Source organism: Mustela nigripes, chromosome 11 (genome assembly GCF_022355385.1).
Source record: "Mustela nigripes isolate SB6536 chromosome 11, MUSNIG.SB6536, whole genome shotgun sequence".
In the NCBI taxonomy this organism is placed as follows: Eukaryota; Metazoa; Chordata; class Mammalia; order Carnivora; family Mustelidae; genus Mustela; species Mustela nigripes.
The window spans coordinates 5249710-5271863 of record NC_081567.1 but is presented as its reverse complement, the minus strand read 5'-3'; the positions used below and the strand labels follow the sequence as shown (position 1 = coordinate 5271863).

The 22154-nt window shown below is 47.2% G+C and overlaps 2 protein-coding genes across 3 annotated transcripts in view; both read right to left on the bottom strand.

The window, feature by feature from the left end:
• The window catches only part of BHLHA15 (basic helix-loop-helix family member a15), a 3838-nt gene extending 3636 nt beyond the window's left edge, over window positions 1-202 (bottom strand). The window contains exon 1 of the mRNA XM_059414409.1: window positions 88-202. The gene's annotated coding sequence lies outside the window, so the exon portion shown is untranslated. The remainder of the gene's footprint in view (window positions 1-87) is intronic.
• A 4333-nt stretch (window positions 203-4535) lies between these two features.
• The window catches only part of LMTK2 (lemur tyrosine kinase 2), an 80051-nt gene continuing 62432 nt past the window's right edge, over window positions 4536-22154 (bottom strand). For both annotated transcript variants that reach the window (XM_059414405.1, XM_059414407.1), the window contains exons 8-14: window positions 21271-21355; window positions 19972-20093; window positions 15278-15427; window positions 10666-13648; window positions 6759-6891; window positions 6209-6451; window positions 4536-5294 (exon numbers count right to left, since the gene is read on the bottom strand). In XM_059414405.1, the coding sequence (XP_059270388.1) occupies window positions 5266-5294; window positions 6209-6451; window positions 6759-6891; window positions 10666-13648; window positions 15278-15427; window positions 19972-20093; window positions 21271-21355 (3745 nt within the window). In that variant the 3' untranslated portion in view covers window positions 4536-5265. The remainder of the gene's footprint in view (window positions 5295-6208; window positions 6452-6758; window positions 6892-10665; window positions 13649-15277; window positions 15428-19971; window positions 20094-21270; window positions 21356-22154) is intronic.

The following is a 22154-nucleotide window of genomic DNA, read 5'->3' as shown; positions in this document are numbered from 1 at the left end:
CCCCCCCCCCCCCCACGCTGACCCCACCAGGTTCCGCCCCTCGGTCCTCGCCCCTCGGCCCCACAGGGATCCCCCACCCCCAGTTACCTGGAGATCCGCAGCTGCACGCGCCGGGGCTGCCCACGGGGGACAAGGACACGTCGCTTTAGCCGCCCCGGGCGGGGCCGCGGCCGCATGTAAATGAGCCCTCGGGGCGGGGCTGGGGCGGGGCCGGTGCGCGCGTGTCCCTGCCCGGCGGCTGGGGGGGGCGGAGGCGCACCTGCGGGCGGTGGGAGGGCGGGCCGGCGGCGCCCCTGCACTCCAGGCGGCCGCCGCTGGCCCGCCGCGCGGAGCCGCAGCTTGGAGCCCATTCGGCGGAGTGGGAGACTGAGGCGTCTGCGAGCCCGCGGGCGCGGAGGGAAGCCCCGGGAGCGCGCCCGGCCGCGGCACCTGGCCTTGAGGTGAAGGCTGGCACCGCCAGCGGAAGCCCGGAGAGTTGGCGGAAAAGCCATTTTGCAGTAACAATGCTTTCTCAAAGGGGCAGCAGCCTTTGAAGCTCCGGGGGCTTCCCGAGCCTCCCCCGAACCCCAGACGGAGGACTGCCAGCACTCCGCAGGGCGCAGGTCCAGGGGCGAGTGGGCGGAGCCCTGCCCCGCGGAGCGCCTGCTCGGCCGCTGCGTGCGGGTCACGGGGACATACGTGGTGGTCATCGGTCTCAAGAGGTCTCCAGCGGGGCGAGAGGTGCACTCAGTTTGGGCTCAAACCCGGCTTCCATCCACCTGTTCTACTTAATCGCCGGCCCGCCTACCTCGGTTTCCTTACCCTTCAAAGGAGCGTGAAAAGTTGTTTAAAGCAGCCTCTGGCTCAGGGGTTTTTCCAGGCTGATGGGGCACACCTGCAGGGCCTTGAGGTCCCGCGTGGGCCTGGCCTCCCGCCCCTCGTGACCAGCAGAATCAGGGCCAGCGCTGATCTGGCACTTCTCAGAGGGGCTCACAGGGGTGCTCCTGGTCTCCATCTAGCCGTTAAGGTTCTCAGGGGAGTTAGTGTGACAGAGTAAGTCAGGGGCCAGACCGGCTTGGTAGGAGGCTGTTACTGTCCTCCGCTGGCGGCTGAGACAGGGCAGGGAGGGCCACAGAGGCACAGAAAGGCTGGTGCTGAGCTGATTAGCCTCTTGCTTACAGCTTAGTACAGGTTGTGTATCAGAAATTAAAGTGCCTCTTTCTGAATCTCATCAGTAAAGGCTTCCAATTGCACTTTGAGGAAGCACAAGCATATTTGCAAGTTCTGTTTTCCAGTGATTATGCAGACTTTTGCCTCCTCGGAAGCGTGGGGGATGTAGGCCATGGAAAAGGGCACATTTTCTCCAGGGACTGGGGCAGTGAATGACCCAGGGCCACTGGCTGCTACTGCCCAGGACAGGGCAGTGCCAGGTCACCCGCCCTGGGCCTCACACAGCAGGGGGAAAACCCAGGGAAGAAACGCAGCAACAGAGTTTATAAATATATAACTATATTTATTTTGAATATTAAATAGTTTTTAAATTACAAGCAATTTATTGAATCACACTATGCATCAATATACAGTAAAAATCTTACAATTTAAAAATGTACACAATTTAAACTGAAAGTTCATTAGCGGTGATATTGCCGTGAACCTCTCACAACTGTGTCAAGCACAACAGGGAAGCCGCGTGGGTGTGACTGCCCCCGTGGGTCTTCACTTGGAGAAGGGATTCAACAGTGGAGGCACGCAGGGCCCATTGGTGAGGTCTGTCTGCACTTGTGTGAGCCCAAACAACCTAGGTCAAGTCATTCAGGTAACAGGTTGTTGGTAATTCAATACTGTCTACACATCTTTCAGAATTTATCTATGTACTGAAGAGGAGTTTCTTTGTTAATAGCCAAAACCGGAGCCAACCCCGCTATTAGGATTATCGTTTATGAGACTGCAGTCTGAGGTCACTGAGTTACCCATTCTTATTTTAAGGCTACTTCTCATAAGGCTACTCTTCTGAAGCCCCCATCACTGAAGCCCAATGTTTGGAGACTAACACTGGGTTCACTTCCGGAATTGTCAAACCATGGGCTGAGTAGGGTAAAACCAGAAGCTGCCTCCCTTGTGCCCCAGGCCCTCAGGACAGACATGCAGTAAGTCACTGACCCTACAGGTACCCTATGGAAAATATGAATACCAGGGAGAGGTTTTGAAAGGTGTTTTACGACAGCAAGACATACAAAGACTTTTCTGAGATAAAACCCACTTCATTACAAACAATCACCTGTACATTTAAAAATAGAACGAATGTTCTGTTTTCAATTCAGCTTCGTGGAGCTGCTTCACCGTTAAGATGAATGGCTTCTTACCCAGACGCACAGTCCAAGTTCCAGAAGGATTTGGAGAGCACTTTATCATTTTTTTAACATTTCTTTTTCTGGCTTATGACAGGTTCATTCGATAACACAAATTAACATCTAGCTAGGAAGGAAATGAAGGTCAGATTATTTTTATTATAGGATTTAAAATATGTGAACTCCACCAGAGTAGCACTAATTAAAACCTGATAGATTCCAAAGGCAGCCAGGAAATACCACTGTGAACTGGTAGTACCTATCTCACCCATTTTATCTGGAGAATGACACTGATTCATTTCATTGCATAACTTTTTAGAACAAGTTCCTTTTTAAAACCCACTGTTGGTAACCAACATAGTAAAAAGCAAAAAAACCAAAAAAACGAAACAAAAAAACACAAAAAAACCTGACTTGAACAACAAAGCACATGCTGACACCTCAAAGATGGGCTGAAAATTCTAATCTACATAATTGGTTTCCCATGTATTGCTTGAGATTTCAAAAGAACATGTTGACTCACGTGTTTATTATAAATATAAAATCTTCCCCACCATGCAACACCACAGTAAGATTTACTACTCCAACCCCCGCCCCCCAACTCAATGTATAAAATGCTTTCTTTTGGCAATTATTCATGACAGTAAGATAGACCTAAAATAAATTAAAATGGGAATTAGGTTGTTAAAATCTTCTTAATCATAGTGAAAAAGGTATAGCCCCTGAATAGCAATAAATTTATCCCGGGCTGATTATACAAGAAGACTATATATTCTATGGATCTGCTTGACTGTAGTCATTAAATCTGAACTTGTTAAAGTTTGAAAAAACTTGTATTAATTATCACCTCTCCTGTAGCTCTCAACAAAGACTGATAGATGTAAAAATTCAGGAAATTCAAGAAGTCTTCATAGCAAGAAATTCAGAGTTATGATAGTTTTGGCAAAATCACCTTCTAATGCCCTATTAACTTTTTCTTGTTCAGTATGCACATCCCAAGACCCCACTCTCCTGGCTGTGCTCCCCACTCACACCAAGTGGAGGGTAATGGAGGCTCTTTCTCCATTCTGAGTTCTTGCTCTGGAAAGTTATTGCTAGTATAAAATGTTAGTGGAGTGAACAATAAAGGTCATAATTCACTTTGTAAACTCTAGCCAATATACACTTGCATCTCACGCTAGGACCAGCATTGCTGGGATTTCTATCACGCAGCTCCAGTGGACCTGTGTTACACTGGAGTCAGGGAAGCAAATCAGCACCGGAAAACATTTGGGGTGAAGGCCAGCATGTGGTGGACACAGATCCAACGCCCGACCCCGATATACACGGCTTCATGGCAGACATGCCAACCCTCCTTCAGCACACACTGCTCTAGCCCCTGGAAACTTCCTGATGTCAAGGCAGAACTCAGACTGCAGAATGAGGTCAGCTTTTTATCGTGAACACCCTATTATTCCCGGCAACATTAGGAGGCAACGCTGGACACACTCGGTCCCTTTCAAGGCAAGGGGAGAACGTGGTGCTTAATGTGGAAGGGAAGGGTCGGTGCAGGTAAGTCTCAGGGCTGCGTCTGGGTGGGACAGCCACATGTGGCTGCCCAAGCTTCCAAGCAGGAGGACGTGCTGGCTGCGCAGGCTCCGCCACTGTCCCTCATCCTTCCTCCCGGCCACGGGATGTAATGTATCTACCCGGTTATGGAGCCCAGCTGCAGCCGGCCATGACACAGAGTAGTTCTTCCAGGAAAATTCACCTCCGGACGTTATGTGAAAGCCCAACACGTAGTGTGCACAAACAGCATGAACTCAGACTGTCCTCGGCAAGCAGAGACCCGTGTGGGCAGCTTCCTCTTCAGAGTTCGGCACCGTCTGCAGGAAGGCGCTACAAGGACACCGAAGCCACAGCCGCCTGTGCTTCCAAACACCAAGCAGCTGAGCCGGCCTGGGGGGCAAGTGGCACAGGGGCCACAGCAGAGCGCGGCACAGAGGGAGGGGCCTGCGGGTCCCCAGGGAGGGGGCAGGACACCGAAGCTGAGTTCCGGGGTGAACCACCTGTCAAGTTTTACTGAAGGGTTTAAAAAAATGGGGCAGTGGGGTGGGAGAATCACAAGGAGGAGCTCCAAGACCCCTCAGAGGTCTCAGAGACTGCTCAGAGAAGCCTCCCCTGCTACAACCTGCGTTATAGAAAGAGACAAATGTGTGTTTCATTCGGTCAAACAGAACGAAGCAGTCTTTTTGGACTCATCAAAAATATTTCCTATAAGAACAAAAAACACTAACATTCGGAATCATGTATCATTTACGAAAAAGTACCATATGTACAATTCCAACAACTCTAGACAGCAGAACACTCAAAATATTTAAACTTTACAAGTACCATGCAGAGCAAACAAACTATAAAACAGAGAAAGAAATCAAACCAGTGGATAGCACCAGCTTGACCTGCCTTATTTTCCTTGAATAATTTAAGATTCTGTACAATATCAGGTACTCTTAGAACATTTATCCACAGTGCAATTACAGAAAGCAATTAGTGATTTCTTTAAAAATAATAAATATGGCTCACTGGGGCCCATTCCCATCGTGCTCCTCTGGGCCCTCGCGCCCAGAAGGGATGCACAGTTGTGCAGTGAGAGAACACTCCACATGGAAACCAGAAACAACCCGGAGCCTACAGTTCCCACACACCGGAGCAGGGTTGATGCTCCCCAAGGACGACCAGGGCGCGAGCACCTCTGGTGCATGAGCGTGGCCACCGGACCTCCCTGGCCGGGCTTCCTGCCGTGGGCATGGAGCCAACGCAGCTCCCTCCTGGCCGCCTGAGTCTCTCTCCTGGGCCTGGCCCGCTGCAGCCGACGTGGAGGGGATGTCACTGCTGGGCTCCGCGCAGGAATGCCGCCCTGGGGGAGCAGCCCGGGACCTGGGAGCGCATCCGCGTCCACCTAATCCTTTTCTCCGTCTTCGCTGCTTCCTATTACAGGGAATACAAGCAAAGGTGGGTTTGTGAAGTGATCGGCACAGATAAAAATAGTGTGGACAGCCTCTGACCCGCGCTCCAGAAAGAGGAACTGAAGCTGGGAGTGGGGCTGCCCACCACCTGCGTGAGCCGCGGAGCTTCCTGGGACAGCAGCACCTGCCACACTCCCGCACACACATCTGCTCAGCTCGCACGCGGCTCAGGGACCATGCTTAGGGCACAGGAGAAAGCCAGCCCCGATCTCTGACAGATCCCTAGGTAATGGGCATTATCTAATCGGCACAGTTCAACAGAGCACGAACACAAGTGAAAGCTCTTTATATTTCATAGTTAGTATTTGAACGGCAAACTTCAAATCAAAAAATGTACCTATTAACATTTATCTTCCAATCTGGTTCTGGGGAACAAAGGATCCACATGTTCAGATAAGACCACTTCAAATGCGCCCTGGCCCGTGACTTCCCACCCAGACCTCTGCTATCACACAAGACCAGGACTTAATGGCAAAATCAATACTCCCCGGGAAGAGCCAGAGCACATCTGGGCTCAATCCCAGTCTCTCAGGCCAAGTGTTTTTAAGAAGGGCTTCTCTCTGGGGGAAAGCAGCAGAGATGGGCGGGGTGTGAGGGGGGGTTGTGGCAAAAGTGGAAAAAGGAGGAAAAAAGGTGGCAGATACGCTGGAGCCATGCTGCCACGGGCAGGCCAGGGGCCGGGAGGGAACAGCTCAAGTAGCAGTCAGCGTGCAGAGGGACAGAGGCCCACACACGAGGGACGCGGCTCTCGAGGCTGTGAAGGCTTTATAAAATAATCTTCTTACAATCTACTCTGCACTAGGAAGGCACCCAGCTAAAAAGCACGCAGGTCCGGCAGGGAAGGTCTCACGGGCTGGCCCCCCGCCCCCCTCTCACCTCCCTGCTCGATGTCCGAGTCCGTCAGGTGTGTGAGAGAAAAGCTGGCGATGTTGGCGGGAGAGATGGAGAATCTGGAATACGGCGGTGTGTGAGGCCAGCTCTGCTCCGCACTCCGGGGCGGCGGAGGTGGCGAGAAGTACTTGGATGTCTGAAGAGAAGGCTTGGAACTAAGAAGGTTACTTGTTGTCTTCGACATAAAAGGGTCGGGGGAGAAGTCATCATCCCACTCAAAGCCTCCACCTAAAAGGAAAAAATAAAAACAGTTCTCCTTTATGATTTCAAGAACAGAGAGTTGGGGCGGGACGGTGAGGGGGTGCTGTGGTGGAGTGGGGGACAGGAACACAGGTGTGCTCTGCAGATCAACCAAAACCGACTTGGGCCTGACAGATGGCACAGCTGCTCCCGGTATTTGGCTGGGGGGGGGGGGGGGGGGGCCGAAACAGAGCCATTTAAAACAATCCATGATGTTCTCCTCCGAAAAGTTCACCTTAATTCACACCGCCCTGTTTTTCAGTTTCTTTTTAAACCCATCAATGAAGTGACGTACCTTCTTCATCAGTTGAGCTTTCCGAATTTATGCACCTGCTCAGGTAGGGGGAGCCTGAAGAAGGTGCTGGGCTGTTCAACTCCGGGCCGTGTGCATCTCCTCCGCAGTGCCCCAGCTCTTTGGTTGGGGTCTCCTGAAAAGTCAAAGAGAAACTGCTATCTGCGAAGGCCAGCTCGCGAGAGCGCCCCTCTCCCGTGTACACGTGACAGGCTGGCACCATGTCTGACGCACAGGGTGCGTTCCGGGCCTGGGGAAGCTGCACAGTCCCGTCTCCCCCACCGAAGCGGCTCTGGCAGCTGGGCAGAACGCGCGCAGCAGCTGCTGGAGGCCTCCGGAAAGTAAACAGTAGCAAGCCGGCTGGGAAAGAACACCAGAACTCGAAGTACACCAAAGCAGCCACAGTGTGCTGTCCTCCCACTGCCCCTGCCTCAATGGCTCTGGGCTGGACCCAGCACAGCTCGAGATCCAAAGTGGCCACTGGGGTGGACGGAGAGACCTCCAGAAGCCCTTTGGTTCTGGTTCTGAAGCAGGCAGGGGGTCTTCTGACCCTTGGGGGCTGGCGAGGGGGGAATTCCAGATTTTTTTTCCCTCCATTCTCTTGCTCCCTAGCCCTGAGCAATCCCGGGGTGACAGACACCTATATCCTGAGGGAGGTGACCTCCCTCTCCAAAAAGAAGGAACTGGGATCCCAAGAGGGTGAGGAGAAGCCCACTGCTTCTCAGCGGCATAAACCGTGCCATAGAACATACTAAGGAAAGCCTCCGCTCTTCAGCTGGAGCACAGGGTGGAGGGGGGGGCGCGGTTCTGGGGACACCATGGAGAGGGAGGAGTTCAGGAAAGAGACCCCATCAAGTTTATGAGCTCCCGCTGTAACTACCTCCGAGCTGCGCCTGGTAGAGCTGACTCAACAGCACACACCAAAGCTCTAAGAACTGAACCGCGGGGCAGACCACTGCCAAGACCCATCCTGGCCAGGGGAGGACATGCTGAGGACAGATTCAAACAGTACAGCAAAAGCTTTGGAAGGGTGACCCCAATCCACAGGAGGACGGTTAGAACTTGTGACCTGAATCCCGATGGGTAAATGCCTGCTAGAACAGAAATCTCTGCCGTCTCCTTAGAGTCTAAACGAGACAAAGTCACGAACACAGTAAGGATACAATCTAAAATCAGTCAAGGATTTTAATCAAGAAAACCTCAATTCACAGAGACGACGACGGTCAACAGATGCCGTGCCAGGGTGACACAGATGCTGGGATTCTCTGAAAAGGTGTCATGAAAACGCTTCCACAGGCAAGGGCAAATGTTCTTGAAGTGAATGTAAATAGATGAGAGTCTTGGCAAAAGAACAGATGATAAAAACCATAACTAAATGCAAATTCCAAAACAAAAATACGGCAGCCGAAACCTAAAAACCCCATAGATGGACTTAATATCAGAACAGAGATGACAAAGAGTGGATGCCTCTGAAGGAGAGCAACAGAAACGAGCCAATCTACACAGTAAGGAAAACTGAAGAAAGAGCCAATCGACCACACACAGCGGCCTGACATTGGCGTACCAGCAGGAGGGGACCCATTTGGGGAAATACTGGCTGAAAAGTTCTTGAATTTGGTGAGACATAAGACTACAGATTCAAGATGCTCAGCAAATTGGAAATGGGGTAAATTCAAAGAAATCTATGGCCATAATCCAACTGCTAAGAAGAAAAAGAAATTTTCCAAAGAGAAAAGTCCTGACAGCAATCAGACATAATACTGAGAGAAGAGAATGGTCAATTCAGAATTCTATATTCAGAGAAAATATCCTTAAGGAATGAGGAAAACGAAGATAATCTGTTGTCAGTAGGTTTGATTTAAAAACAAACACACAAACAAACAAAAGAAACGGGGAAAAAATGGCCAAACAAATTTCTTCCAACAGAAAGGAAAGAATCCTGGAACATCATAAATGAAAAGAGAAACAGTAGGGATGGTCTGGTTCAACAGAACCCATCAGTCTCCCCTTGAGTTTCTTAAAACTTGTTTGATCACTGGGAGTGAAATGTGCACACTGTGGGACGGGGCTTGTGAGTGGACTGTACCAGACAATGGTAATAAGGTTTCTGCATCCCACCTGATACGGTGAATCGAAGTAGACTGTAAAAACTATGTGTATTGTAATCCTCCAAACCACTACAAAACTATACTGAGAGAAGATACACAGCAAAAAAATGCGATAAATTCAAAGATTAATATTAAAAAATGCTTAAATTACCACAAAGAAGGCAGCAAGAAGGAAGCAAGAACCAGAGAAACAAAGAGAAACAGCGAACAAAATGCTACACCAAAATTCAATAAGACCAATTTTATTAAAAGTGGCTTAAAACCATCAATTAAGAGAAGTTTTTCAGACTTAGACTTAATCTCTTTGCTATTCACAAGAATCTCTTTGCTATGTCAAACATAATGACGTAAGACTAAAAGTATAAGGATGAAGAAATATACCTCATGCAAATACCAATGGAGGGAAAACCGGAGAGGCTATCTGAGTATCAACAAAGGAATACAGAAGAACATTACAGAAGAGCAAACAGGTCAATTCGACCTTTGCAAGATCTAGTGATCTTAAACGTGCATGAAGCTAACAACAGAGCCACAAAACAGAGAAAGGACAAATGAACAGAAATGAAGAAGAGAGTCAAATTCACAACTGCAGCTGTCGACTTCAACAACTCTCTCTCTCTCTGGCCACAGAGGGAACTCCGGGCACACAGGAAAATCAGCAGCAGTGTAGAAGCAGCAAACACTACCAACCATCTATACCTGATGGGCACATTCTTTCTTTCTTTTTTTAAGATTTTTTTTCTTTTTTAAAGATGTATTTATTTATTTTATTTTAATTTATTTATTTGAGAGAGAGAAGAGAAAGAAAGAGCATGTGCAACCACGCAAGCAAGGGGAGGGTCAGAGGGAGAAGCTGGCTCCCCACTGAGCAGGAAGCCTGATGTCTGACTCAATCCTGGCTCTCCAGGATCATGACCTGAGCTGAAGGCAGATGCTTAACCAACTGAGGCCCCAGGCATCCCTTAGGCACATTCTTTCAAGTACACATGGGAACATTAACCAAGATAGACCGTGGCCTGGCTCTTAAAACAAACCTCTGTAAGTTTAGAGGAACCGAAGCCATACCAAACATGCTCTCTGACTGTAAGTAACCGAATTCGCCTAGAAATCAATGAACGGATACGAGAACATCTTCAGCCCTTCATTTGCAGAGAGGCTGAAGCGTGAGCTCACAGAGCCGCGCTCAGCAGGCACAGGAGGGTGTGAGGGCCTCAGACTCTGCCACTGCCTGGACCCGATCCACAGGGGCCGTGGCTGGCCAGCACCTCCGGAGCCACCTGTGAGCCACGGACTGTTCCAGCTTGCACCTGCGTGCTGGCTACTGCTGCCAACTGCTGGGTTATACAAACTTGGTCTGTAAAGAGTAGCTAATTTCAGTAGAACTCTGCCAACAAACCCAGAAAGGGCATCCAGGTCTCCTTCTCGTCACTTAATAGGAGTTCCTTGTCCAAACTGCATTTCTGCGTATTCTCAGAACTGTGACCAACCCCAATTTCCTATTTTATTTATTTGAGAGCAAGGGAGAGAGCATGCGCGTGCACACGAGCGGGGCACCGGTGGGGAGGGAGGGAGAAACAGCTCCCTATAAGCAGGGAGCTCAATGTGGGGCTTGATCTCAGAACCCTGAAATCATGACCTGAGCCGAGGGCAGAAGCTTAACCCAGGCCCCCCCAATTCCTATTTTTGAGGAATCATAAAACAGTTGGTGGCCTCAAAACAGCTATCAGGAAAACAAAGCACAATCGATTTCCTAACACACCTTGGAATTTTTCTAATATAATAGTTTGGAGATTAACAGGTACCTGGTCAAACAGATAGACTGTGACATCATCGAAAAATGTCACCGCCTTCTTTTCTTTTTTCCAGTCATCTGGGAGCTGATCAACCGCACCAGTGGCCGAGGGTTTCAACAGGCTCCGTAAGTGCTTCCCATCTTCGTTGCTGAGGATCACGGGCACGGGGTGCTCGGTCTCGTCCTCCGACTCGGAGCTGAGGCTGTGCAGGTTAAAGGCCCGCAGGTCCTCGTCGGAGTCGTCACTGTTTTCATCTTCCTCGTCTGCGTCAATGCCGTCCTCGGAGAGGTCGAGCATGCCCGACACACCGAGTTTCCCCAGGTATTTCCCTTCGATATCTGGCTCCTTCAGCTTGGGGCCCTCGGCATGGCCGCACAAGGACTTCTCCACCGTCAGGTCTGACGCGCTGCCGGAGCAGAGGGCGGAGTTTGCGAAGGCGAGGAGCTCGTTGGTGTTGGTTCCAGTGGAGGCGAGCGTGCAGGAGCGCTCCTCTTGTGCCTCAAAGTCCTCACCGCTGCTCAGCTCGGAGTTCAACAAACTCAAGGGACTGCCAGCCTCGTCTTCAGGAGGAGGCGTCTGCTTGGAAACATCAGTTGGTGCCGGTTCTGACGTTTCTCTCGATTCCAGGGGACTGGAATCCTGCGAGGCAGGTAGACAGCTTTGGTCTGGCTGGCACTGTCCGGTTTCCAGGCAACCGTCCTTGGCGCCAGGACTCTGCTCTGGGATGACCGGCTCAGGCAGGGGCTGATCTGTTACCAATTCCAAGGCTGAGGCTGAGGGTCCCGGGACCCCCTCCGACTTCTTATCTGGCTCAGAGTCGTTATCTGAGAAGTAAGCAGAGTCTCGGTATGAGCTCTGAGAGCCAGCTGCGAAAGTCTGCGAGGTCACTTCTGTACCTCTGTGGCCATCGGCTGTGTCTGAGATGACAATGACCGGGTTGGGAGGCAAACTGCCATGACTGTTGTCACCCGCTGTGGCCGCCTCTGAGGCTGAGGCGCTGTCAGCAGCAGGGTGCAGAGTCCATTCAGGGGACTCCAAGTTCTCTGTCTCGTAGCCACTGTCGGCAGGCTTATCGGGGGGCAAGAGTTTCTGAGGCGTGTGAGAGCCTAAAGAACCCAATAAAACTTCATGGACATCCACAGAATCCAGAGAGTCTGGGGTCTCCACAGACTGCTCTGAAGTCGGAATGGGTGTTGACAAGCTGTCTTCTAGAAGGCTGTCTTGACTGGTTGAGTCTGAGGAGAAGGCGGATACCAAGCCCCCCTCTTTTGTAGCATCTTTACAATGCAGCTGACTCAAAGTCTCCACAGCTTCCGCGTTTTTCTCCAGCAGACTATTGCTGTGATGGTCTTCTGAAAGGGGCTGGTTTTGTAAGTTCTGTCTCAATTCTGGAAGACTACTTCCTATACTCACCTTATTGGCCAAAACGTCATCAACGAGAACCGAGTCACTTTTGGTCAGTCTCAAGGCCTCTTGACCTAGATGGGTCAAGTCATGGGACCTGTCGCCAATGCCGTGTGCTTTGGCATCAGCTGAGGGAACTACAACTGTGATGGCCACAGAGTCTGGACTGATTTCTTGGCAGAGACAGTCTTCGTGGACACTGACATCAGAACATGTGGGTTCTCCCTGCTTTAGGAACGTATCTGGAGGTACATGGTGAGGCGTTCCTTCTGTTTTGAGAGAGGTAGGAGGTACCTGCACTTCCGGGGACGACGGCGATGAGGTGTTCAACGTGTTGTCCTTCAACACGACACCTGTATCTTTACTCTTTGTGCTTAGGTTTTCCTGCAACAAAGAAAAGTCTGGTTTATTTTCAGCAAGCTTAACTTCAGGATCTGAAGAATTTCTATGTGGAGTTTCTAATATTGTTTCAGCGAAACCAGCATTTTTAAGTTCTGTTTGAAGATCGTTTACATGTTCTTTGCTAGACAATGAGTCTTTTAGTAAGTTTTTCTCTTGAAGAAATAAAAAGTTTTCCGACAATTCTTGAACAGTCAGTGGATCAAAATTATCCTGGTGCAGAAGGTTTTCTGATAAGCAAAGAGGCTCGCAGTCAAAAAGCTTACGGGGCTTTTCTTTCTCCAAGTGGCACGCTGTTACTGACTCTCTAGAGGGATCCAGACTTGAACTTAAAGCGGTCGGCTTCAAGTCGGTTTGAACTCCGTTTAATTCCATTAAGTCAAATATTTTTTGGTGACTGGGCAGATCCTCTGATTTGTCCAGATCATTAAATATACTGTTGAATGGGCTCTCGGGGCCCCTGGGAACATGTACGTCCTCGGGGATGCTGGAATCTTTGGGCTCTGCACTGCTTTGGAAGAAATCCTCATCTGTACTGGACTCCTCGAATTCAAGATTCTTGAGTGTCAGAAACTGGGACGTCTCATCACTGGTCTTCTCTGGGTTATCCATCTCTGTGGTGAGCAGTGCGGGTGGGTAATCGAGCTCCAAGTTGCTCCCACTTTTTTCTTCCAGCTGGATGTAATAGTCACTTCCAACAGAAAGGTTGTGGGCATCAAACACAGGAACCACTCCGGGGGCCCCACGGGGGACATCCTGGCCACTGTCATCCTGTTTCCCTGGCCCGGGATCTGAAAGTGAACTCTCAAACACTTCAACCGGGAAGAAGATGCTTGTGTAGGACAAGGCTTCGTCTGGGGCGCCCCGACCGCATTCGTCAAAGTGGTCGTGCTTAGCCGCCTCCCAGACATACTCGAAGCTCAGGCCCTGGCTGGTCTCAGTCACGGTGAGGACCTCCTCCATCTCTCGGCCTAGCCGATCCCGGGCGAAATGGTCAAGAATTGGGAACGCGGCATTACTTGAAGTGTCTCTGCTATTTGTATTTGGTTTAAGAGCATTCCACTGCTGTTCAAAGTCGACTTCGGAGTCCCTTTGGCTCTGCATCCGCAGGTACGTGAGCAATCTATGCACATCCTCAGCCGCCGGTCTCTTGTCTGGCGACAGCCAACAGAACTGTAAAACTTCATACCTGCGCGAGAATTGAGAAGAAATTAATGGATGGACAATAGATTGCTTTAAAATAAGAAAGGACTTCACAAGGATTCCTAAGCCAACTCAACACCTGAGAAGCTTCTATGCTATGATCACTGTTGACCATATCAGTTCACGGGGAAAGAGGAAATAAAGAAATATAAAAATCATGCCACCTAGTTTTTTGTGTTCCCAGAACACTTCACAGTATCCGTGACTATCATTTGTTTTTCTGGTGTGTATCCAGTGACTTAGCCCCAGAATTTAGAAACAGTTGTTTTTTAAGATTTTATTTATTGGGGTACCTGGGTGGCTCAGTGGGTTTAAATAAGCCTTCGCCTTTGGCTCGGGTCATGATCTCAGGGTCCTGGGATTGAGCCCCGCATCGGGCTCTCTGATCAGCGGGGAGCCCGCTTCCCCCTCTCCCTCTGCCTGCCTTTCTGCCTACTTGGGATCTCTCTCTCTCTGTCAAATAAGTAAATAAAATATTAAAAACAACAACAAAAAAAGATTTTATTTATTTATTTGAGAGACAGTGAGAGAGAGCTTGAGAGGAAAGAAGATCAAGGTAGAAGCAGACTCCCTTGGAGCTGGGAGCCCGATGCGGAACTCGATCCCGGAACTCCGGGATCATGACCTGAGCCAAAGGCAGTCACTTTACTAACTGCGCTACCTAGGCGCCCTAAAAAGAGTTTTAACATGATCTCTTCTTTCAGAAATTATCACAGGTATCCTGTGTGGTCAAGAATGGACTTGTCTCACATTTTTAGATTTACTCACTTTATGTTGCAAGCATTCTCGGAGATAAATTCTGTCCTAACTCATCTGTAACTATTCCACCCAGTAAAAAGTAACACAATATTATGTAGCACATGGTTTCCTTAGATCAGAAAAGTAGCTGGAAGTGGAGGGAAAGGGGAGAATATGAAGTCCAGAGAAGCCAGCGACCAGGAGCTGGGTCTTCGAAGGGTTGACTGAATACAGCTGACATCTCAAGCCGGTGAAATGAACAGAAGGGAAGACAAAGATGACATCGAAGTCTTAAATGTCTAGAGTCTGGGTCCAGTTATCCTGGGTGAAATGGGTTCCAGCAGCGTGGGGAGCTGAGCAATGCCTAAACGCAGGGGCTTCAGAGGCCGTGTGCATGGGGCACGTGCTGGTGCAGAGGCTTAGGAAGAGGTAAACCTGATCTGAACTGTCTGTGCAGTAAGAACTGGTCTGAAGACTCGTAAGAAGTAAATCTGTTTTGCAAATGTCAACATACATTATGCAAATTAGCTTCTGCTTTCTATTTAAATATTATCCTTTCTATGCTCTTTTCTCCCGTTATTAGGTATTACTTACAAAAAGAGTCTCATTTGAAAGCAATTCCACAAGAGGAAACTTCCCTTAATATTGACTTTTCTAAATTAGTTCAGACTTCATTGCATGTAATTCATAAACCCCTACTTGTTCTACACATTTAAAAAAAAACAACTTTAAATTTTAGAAAGAGATGTTAAATTTATAGTCAGTTGTGAATAATATACTAATATCTGCTTTTCATAACATTTATTGTTTAAAAATAGGGAATATGCAACTAACACCCCAAGAAAGAGACAAGAAAACGTAAAATGGAGTCACCCACCATCTATCAGAGTAAGGCTGCTCCAGTTGGGGTTTAGGGAGCTTTGTCTCTCTCTCTCGAATCACTTGATTGAGAACATCTAAGTTGGAAAGGTTGGAATAAGGCTGAGCAGCATTATCAAAAAGCTCCCAAAGTGTCACCCCCAGGGACCTGTGGAAAAAGAAAACAGTTATTTCTTCCCTTCAGAAAAGGTCTTTCCACAACATTTTCATTTGTATGCTCATTAGTGACTTTACAGACAACGTGTGTACTGAGAAGGTTATTAACGATAGCTCCTTAACGTGATTCTTCAAAAAGAGGTATTTTCAATAAAATGAGGACAAGTACAACTCCTCATATTTACATATTTACTACTGAGTACTCTAGAAGTTTTGGCCAATGCAAAAAAACCCCACAAATTAAACAGGTAACAGGCATAGTTATAGGGAAGAGCTAACGTGACTGTCAAGTTTAAAATTCAAGAAATTATTTGAAAGATCGTTAGGATTATTTCAGAGATCAGCGAAACAGTGAGATACAAAATAAATATCCTGAAGTGGATCCCCCCCAAAACCCCAAAACTCCCATTCACAACCGCAGTAAACACCAGAAAAAAGAGAAACCTTTATATTAACAGATCATCTCTTCTTTGATGGACCCACACATTTCCTAACGGTGCGAGTTTGGCTGCTATTATGAAGGGACTTCTTGCTGTCATTCTGCCCCCTATTTGTGTGTCTGCCACCTGCCTGAGCCTCTTGATGCCTCCAGGTTCACGGCTGCTACCGCAGGAAGGAGGGAACGCGCCATGGTACTCAATCCATTCTCTCTGGCCAAATGCTCTGTCACCATGGAAACGGCCTCTGCAGCTCAGTACACTTACTCTCCACCGCCTCTATGCAGTCTCTGGGTTTCTATCCCAGCACGAGCCTTTGGTCGTGTAGTAGCATCTCCTAGTCACTGCAGTGGCCCCCTAACCCTGGCTGGACCATCTGTGTCCTCTGGGGATACAGAGGTATTTAGGCCCTACCCCCAAGGACTCTCAGCGGGTAGATGCAGGTGTGGCCTAGGAAAGTTTATTTTAGAAGTTCTCTAGGGGTGCCTGGGTGGCTCAGTGGGTTAAAGCGTCTGCCTTTGGTTCTGGTCACAATATCGGGGTCCTAAGATGGAGCCCTGCGTTGGGCTCTCTGCTCAGCAGGGAGCCTGCTTCCCCCCTCCCTCTGCCTGCCTCTCTGCCTACCTGTGATCTCTGTCTGTCAAATAAATAAATAAAATCTTTAAAATATAAAAAATAATATAAAATAAAATAAAAAGTTCCCTAGTGGTTCTGACATCCTGCCAGGTTTGGGTTATTGATGGTTTACATGACTTGGATTGACACCTCCAGATGCTTGTCTGAATAATAAACTGCACTGAACGAATGTCTATTATGTGACTCTGTGCAGTAACATATACTTTATGAGTTAATTTCTCCACGCCAGCTTCACAAGTCAGTGAAAAAAATCAGCACATTCAGTATCTAAACGGAGAAATCACTTCTACCGGAGGAAATAAATGGACCCAAATTTCACAACTAAATTCAAGAAATTCAAATTCTTTTCCCTGGCACAGACTTGCCAGAGGCAGAGGGCCGTTCTCGATACAAAAGAAGTTTAAGACACTATTGATGACTTCAGCGAGTTTACAATTTAACTGAGGAAAATAAGAAATTCAAATGAAACACTAAAGACCACAGAGATAGTATATAATTAATGGCAAAATGAATGTTATGGCTACCATGTTTGGTGTGATCTTGGGCATTTAACTACTTGCGTCCATTTCTCCAAACCCTTGATTTAACTCACTTTCCCTCTCCCAACAGGGCCCATTCCCAAACCAAAGCCCTCTCCAACCCCCAGCCCACCCTGTTCTTCAGAAAACACGAAGCATGGGCTTTCTCAACTCCCCACTCCACCAATTCCAGCATTTCTGAGCACCCCCTACTCATTTCCTCAGGCCACGGAGAAAGATGAGACATGCCTCTGCCCCGGAGCCCTCTACCCCATGCAGTGTCCTCCAGGATAACTGCCACCGATCACTGCTGCCGATCCCCAGCTATTCGATTCTTCACTTTGCCCTGGCTCCTGGGCCCTTGAGGACCACTGGTCTCACCCCTCTGGGAAGAAAAGCGTCCTGTAGTTCTTACCCTCTCTTCCACAAACTCTCTGAGAGGCCCCTCTTGTTCCCCCCAGTACAGGGCAGCACGGGCCCTGCCTTGGGCCGCAGCTCGCACTACTGTCGGCCCTACCACCAGAGACTGGTTCTCAAAGTGTCCGCAACAGGGGGTGGGTGGGCTCTGTCTCTGGGAACACAGGCCAAGTCTGCAGGTTCAACACCCTGCTAGGAGGAGTAAAAATATGGATGAAGCATACAAAGCAGCTTTTTAAAGGCCCCAAAGTCGGGCTACCAGGGAACTGCCAGGAAAAATTCTAGAACTTAAAGAACTAAGGAGAACACCAAAACCACCTTTGAGCCGGTACCTTTGCTGAAGCACAGAACTCGGGCTTTTGGGGTCTTGGTTTATAAGGCAGTGCAGGTGGGGGTAAAGAGGCCAAAGCCCTGGGCCTGCCCAAGCTCAGGGGAATCACAGACCTCCTCACAGTGAGATATACCTGCCCCCTGCCTCCTCACAGGAGCCTGAAAGGCACGCTGACTCAGCACTGAGGTGCTGTGAGTGTACATGTGTATGAGTGTGAGTGTGTGAGAGTGTGTGTGTGTGTGAGGTGTGGTCCCTAATAAGCTGTAACCTCAGCACCGGCCCGTGACTGGATATGCAGCCAAAATTCACATCACCTGAGTGTTAAAAAAAAAAAAACCCTAAGGCTGAATATGTGAGGCTCCCTCACGTGGCAGGGCTCCTGGGACCCAACACAAGCAAGGAAGTGTGGGTCCTGTCTGGAGGAATGCTTCCAGTTCTAGGTTTCCCAGCTCCCTACCCCAAGGAAACAAAGCACCATGGAGAACCAGCAAGATCAAATCCACCAAGACTTCAGCGACTGGAATTATCTGATGCAGATCCTAATCCAATTGTTTTAAAAATGCGGGACATGTTTTTTAAAAAAAACAGAGTTCCTAAAACTGAAAAGTCAACAGCTCAATATAGAAAGCTTAACAGAGAGATTTAACAGAAGAACAGACACAGCTGAAGAGAGAATTTTTAAAAAGAGGAAGAATTAGTGGCTGGAGCACAGGTCTCAAAATTATCTAGAGTGTGGCCCAGAGAGTCAAAGAGATAGAATGAAAGGAGAGATGAGACAGAAGGCAGAGCAGGAAGGCATCACACACATCTAAACGGACTTCCCAAAGAGAGAAATGGAGCAGAGGCAGTATTTGAAGGGTAGGGCTGAGAACAACGCCAACCTATAGATCTGAAAAGCCAAATAAATCCCAAGCAGAAAAACATAAGAAATCCACACCCACACACATCATAGTGAAACTACAAAAAAACAAAAGACAAAGAGAAGAGTTTAAAAGCAGCCAGAGAGAAAAGGTCACATTACCTTCAAAGAGCTTAGGTAGACTTACGGCTGACTTCTCAATAGCAACAATGGAAGCCAGAAGACAGTAGAATGATCTCTTCAATATGCTGAGAGAAAGTAACTGTCACCAAGTAAAAATATATTTCAAAAATGAGGACAAAATAAAGGTATGTTCAGACCTACAAAAAACTGAGAGTCTGTTACCAGCAGGCCCTCGCTATAAGAAATTCTGAAGGACATACTTCAGACAAAGGGAGAATGATCCCAGATGGAATGTCTGAGATTAAAAAAAAAAAGAAAGAAAGAAAGAAAGAAAGAAAAAAAAAAAAGAATGAAGAGGAAAGTGATTTAATTATGTGGATAAACCTAAATAAAAAAGTGCTAAAAAACCAATCATAATATCTTGTGAGGATAAAAGAAAAAATAATACCCAACAATAAGATAATAGTTTGCGTGCGTGTATGCGTGTACACAGTTGCGTGTGCGTGTCTATGCAGGTGTGTGGTGTACAGTTAAACCAAGTTAAAGTATGTTAAAGTATCCTGAGGTCCTTGCATTGTTCAGAGGGAGGGTCAAAATATGAACAGTACACTAAAATAAGTGGAATATACATGTCATAACTTCTAGGGTAACCTTTAATAAAAGTATAGGGCTAGCACATACTCCTCCCAAACTAACAGGAAAAAGCAGTTAAAAAAATCAATCCAAAAGAAGGCAAGAAGAGAAAAAGAAAACAGAAAAAGCAGGATAATAGCACGAAAAAATGTATATATAAAATAAGAAAGCTGTAACAAAAATTGTTAGTCCAAGACATAAACACATTTTTTTCAACTTTCATTAAACTGATGTCCTATAAATCACAGTATTACATATTGGTCCAAACCTCTTTCTCTTTTTTTCAGTCATTTTAATAAATACTTAAAATGTCTATTATACTGTAGATCCTACAGTAGGCAAGAAAATAGACCAGGTTCCTGCTTTTATGGCCCTTATTACTGTTGAATGGATAAGAGAAAAGTTAATTATATCATCACAATTGTGATAATTACTATCATGTCAATAAGCTGTCTTTACCTCACCATCAGCCTTGGCTGTGTTCCTAAATCTTGTTCAATTATTTTTCTTTAAGTACTCAAGGGGAAAGAAGTTAGGATTCTGCTACTCAAAAGTCTAACAGAACGGTAAATCAATACATACCAGATATTACTATACTTAGTTTGATCTGCAGTTAGTAGTCTGTCTTGAAAGCTGGTTACTAATTCTGGAGCAGTCCATCGCAGAGGGAAAATTTTTTTATCATCCGTTTCAATATAATCCTCCTGTTTTTTCAGAAAACATACAGAATTTTACATTCTATTACATCTTTTAGTGAACTCAATGATTTAACAACAGGTCATTCTCAGAAAACTCATACTGAACCCAAAAGACATATCAGAAAAATAAGTGGGCCTGGAGAGAGATTTTCTGGGCAGAAGGTAGGTGAGGTTTTTCTCTGAAGCCTCCTGGGCTTCGTGAGCTGCTCTCTGAGCCACGAATGCTTGCTCAGTCAGCCTTCCTGGAAAAGGAAGGTACGCCGCGTTTGACACACAGAACACGGACTCTAAGCAAAACATCTTTTAAAACATGCTGGGCCTTATGCCCTGAGTAGGGCAGCAGTGCCCAAGGTTAAAGAGTAAGACTGGGTTCTAGGTCCATGCTAAACAAGCCTTTTCCTTGATCTATAAAATGAGGATGATACAAACCCACCTCCCTTCACGGTGAGGATTAAAATTGATACTGTGGGCAAGGTACATAGCAAGGGCTCAAGATGCTAGAGCAACTATGTAATCAAATTACCAACTCACATTAGCGTAATATATGTTAGTTACAGAATACTATGAAAACATGACCCCTGTGGTCCTTACGTGCACCCCAACAAACAGACATGATCCTCATGTGCTCTGCGGCTGGCATGAAGCCGGGACCAGTCACATTCTGTGCCCCGTATCATGCTACCTCATTCAGCTGGGCTACAAAAAAATACATGAAAACCTCACCTACTTCTTATTTTATTTGGAGATATATTTATGGCAGAGTTCAAAAAAATCTTAATTCCAAGCTTATTATAATTTGAGCCAGAATTTTATTGGAGAAATATATGTCATGTACAGTGTCATAATGATCATTACCATGATTATTACCCATGTGTTCATACTAAAATATATGAGGCACCATCAAGCTATATCAATTACATTGTGTAAAAGTCTTATTTTTAACCAAAACCTTTGGAAAGCTGTCACAAAACCTCAGCAGAGAGCCACCGATGTAGACAAACCACAAGTCAGAAGCCAACTCTGCTGTTAAAATGACTAGAACAAACCACTCTCCAAAAAGGCACTGTAACCAAGATTCTTAATCCCCCTTCTTCCAAAACCGGGGTGGCCTTTGGTGATATGACCACCTCATGTCTATGAAGTTAAATCAGCTTCAGGAGAGAATCTTTAAACACTGACTTACCTTGTACCTGCTGAATCCTATACCGTAATCTCCCACTTTCACATTCAGGTCCGAGGTAAGAAAACAGTTCCTCAAGGCTAAATCACTGAAAGCATAAAGAGTGAAGTGAACACAAGGACAAGGGGAACCCGTAAGTAGGACAATGTCACCCCAAACTGCTATGAACAAGGCCTTCTCTATGAAGCAGAGCGGTATGTTGAGCTTCCTGATCAGTAATGTTTCAAAATTCTTTCTTAGGGGCGCCTGGGTGACTCAGTCAGGTAAGCCTCTGCGTTTGGCTCATGTCATGATCTTAGGATCCTGGGATCGTGCTCTGCATCAGGTTCCCTGCTCGGCGGGGAGTCTGTTTCTCCCTCTGAACCTCCCCCTTCTCATGCTTTCTCTCTCTCTGTCCCTCTCTCAAATAAATAAATAAAAATCTTAAAAAACCCCCAACAATATTCTTATTTGTTTATCTGAGAGAGAAACAGGGATATCGAGAGAAAGCACAGGTGGGGACGAGAGGAAGAAGCAGGCTCCTGGCCAAGCTGGGAGTGGATCCTAGGACCCTGGGATTATGACCTGAGCAGAAGGCACCTGCTTAACTGAATGAGCCACACAGGCATCCTTAAATTTTTTAAATGGGAAAAGGATTATATACTGCATTTTTCACTACTAAAATCCACGGAGATGATCAGATTTCTTTTTCTTACAAGTAACTGTTAAGGCGGGGAACCTGGGTGGCTCAGTTAGCTAAATCCTGACTTGTGATTTCCGCTCATGGGTTGTGAGACTGAGCCCAGCACTGGGCTCCACGCTCGGCGGGAAGTCTGCTTGAGAGTCTCTCCCTCTGCCCCTCCCCCTTGCTGACTCACACTAATAATTAAATAAATCTTTTTTTTTTT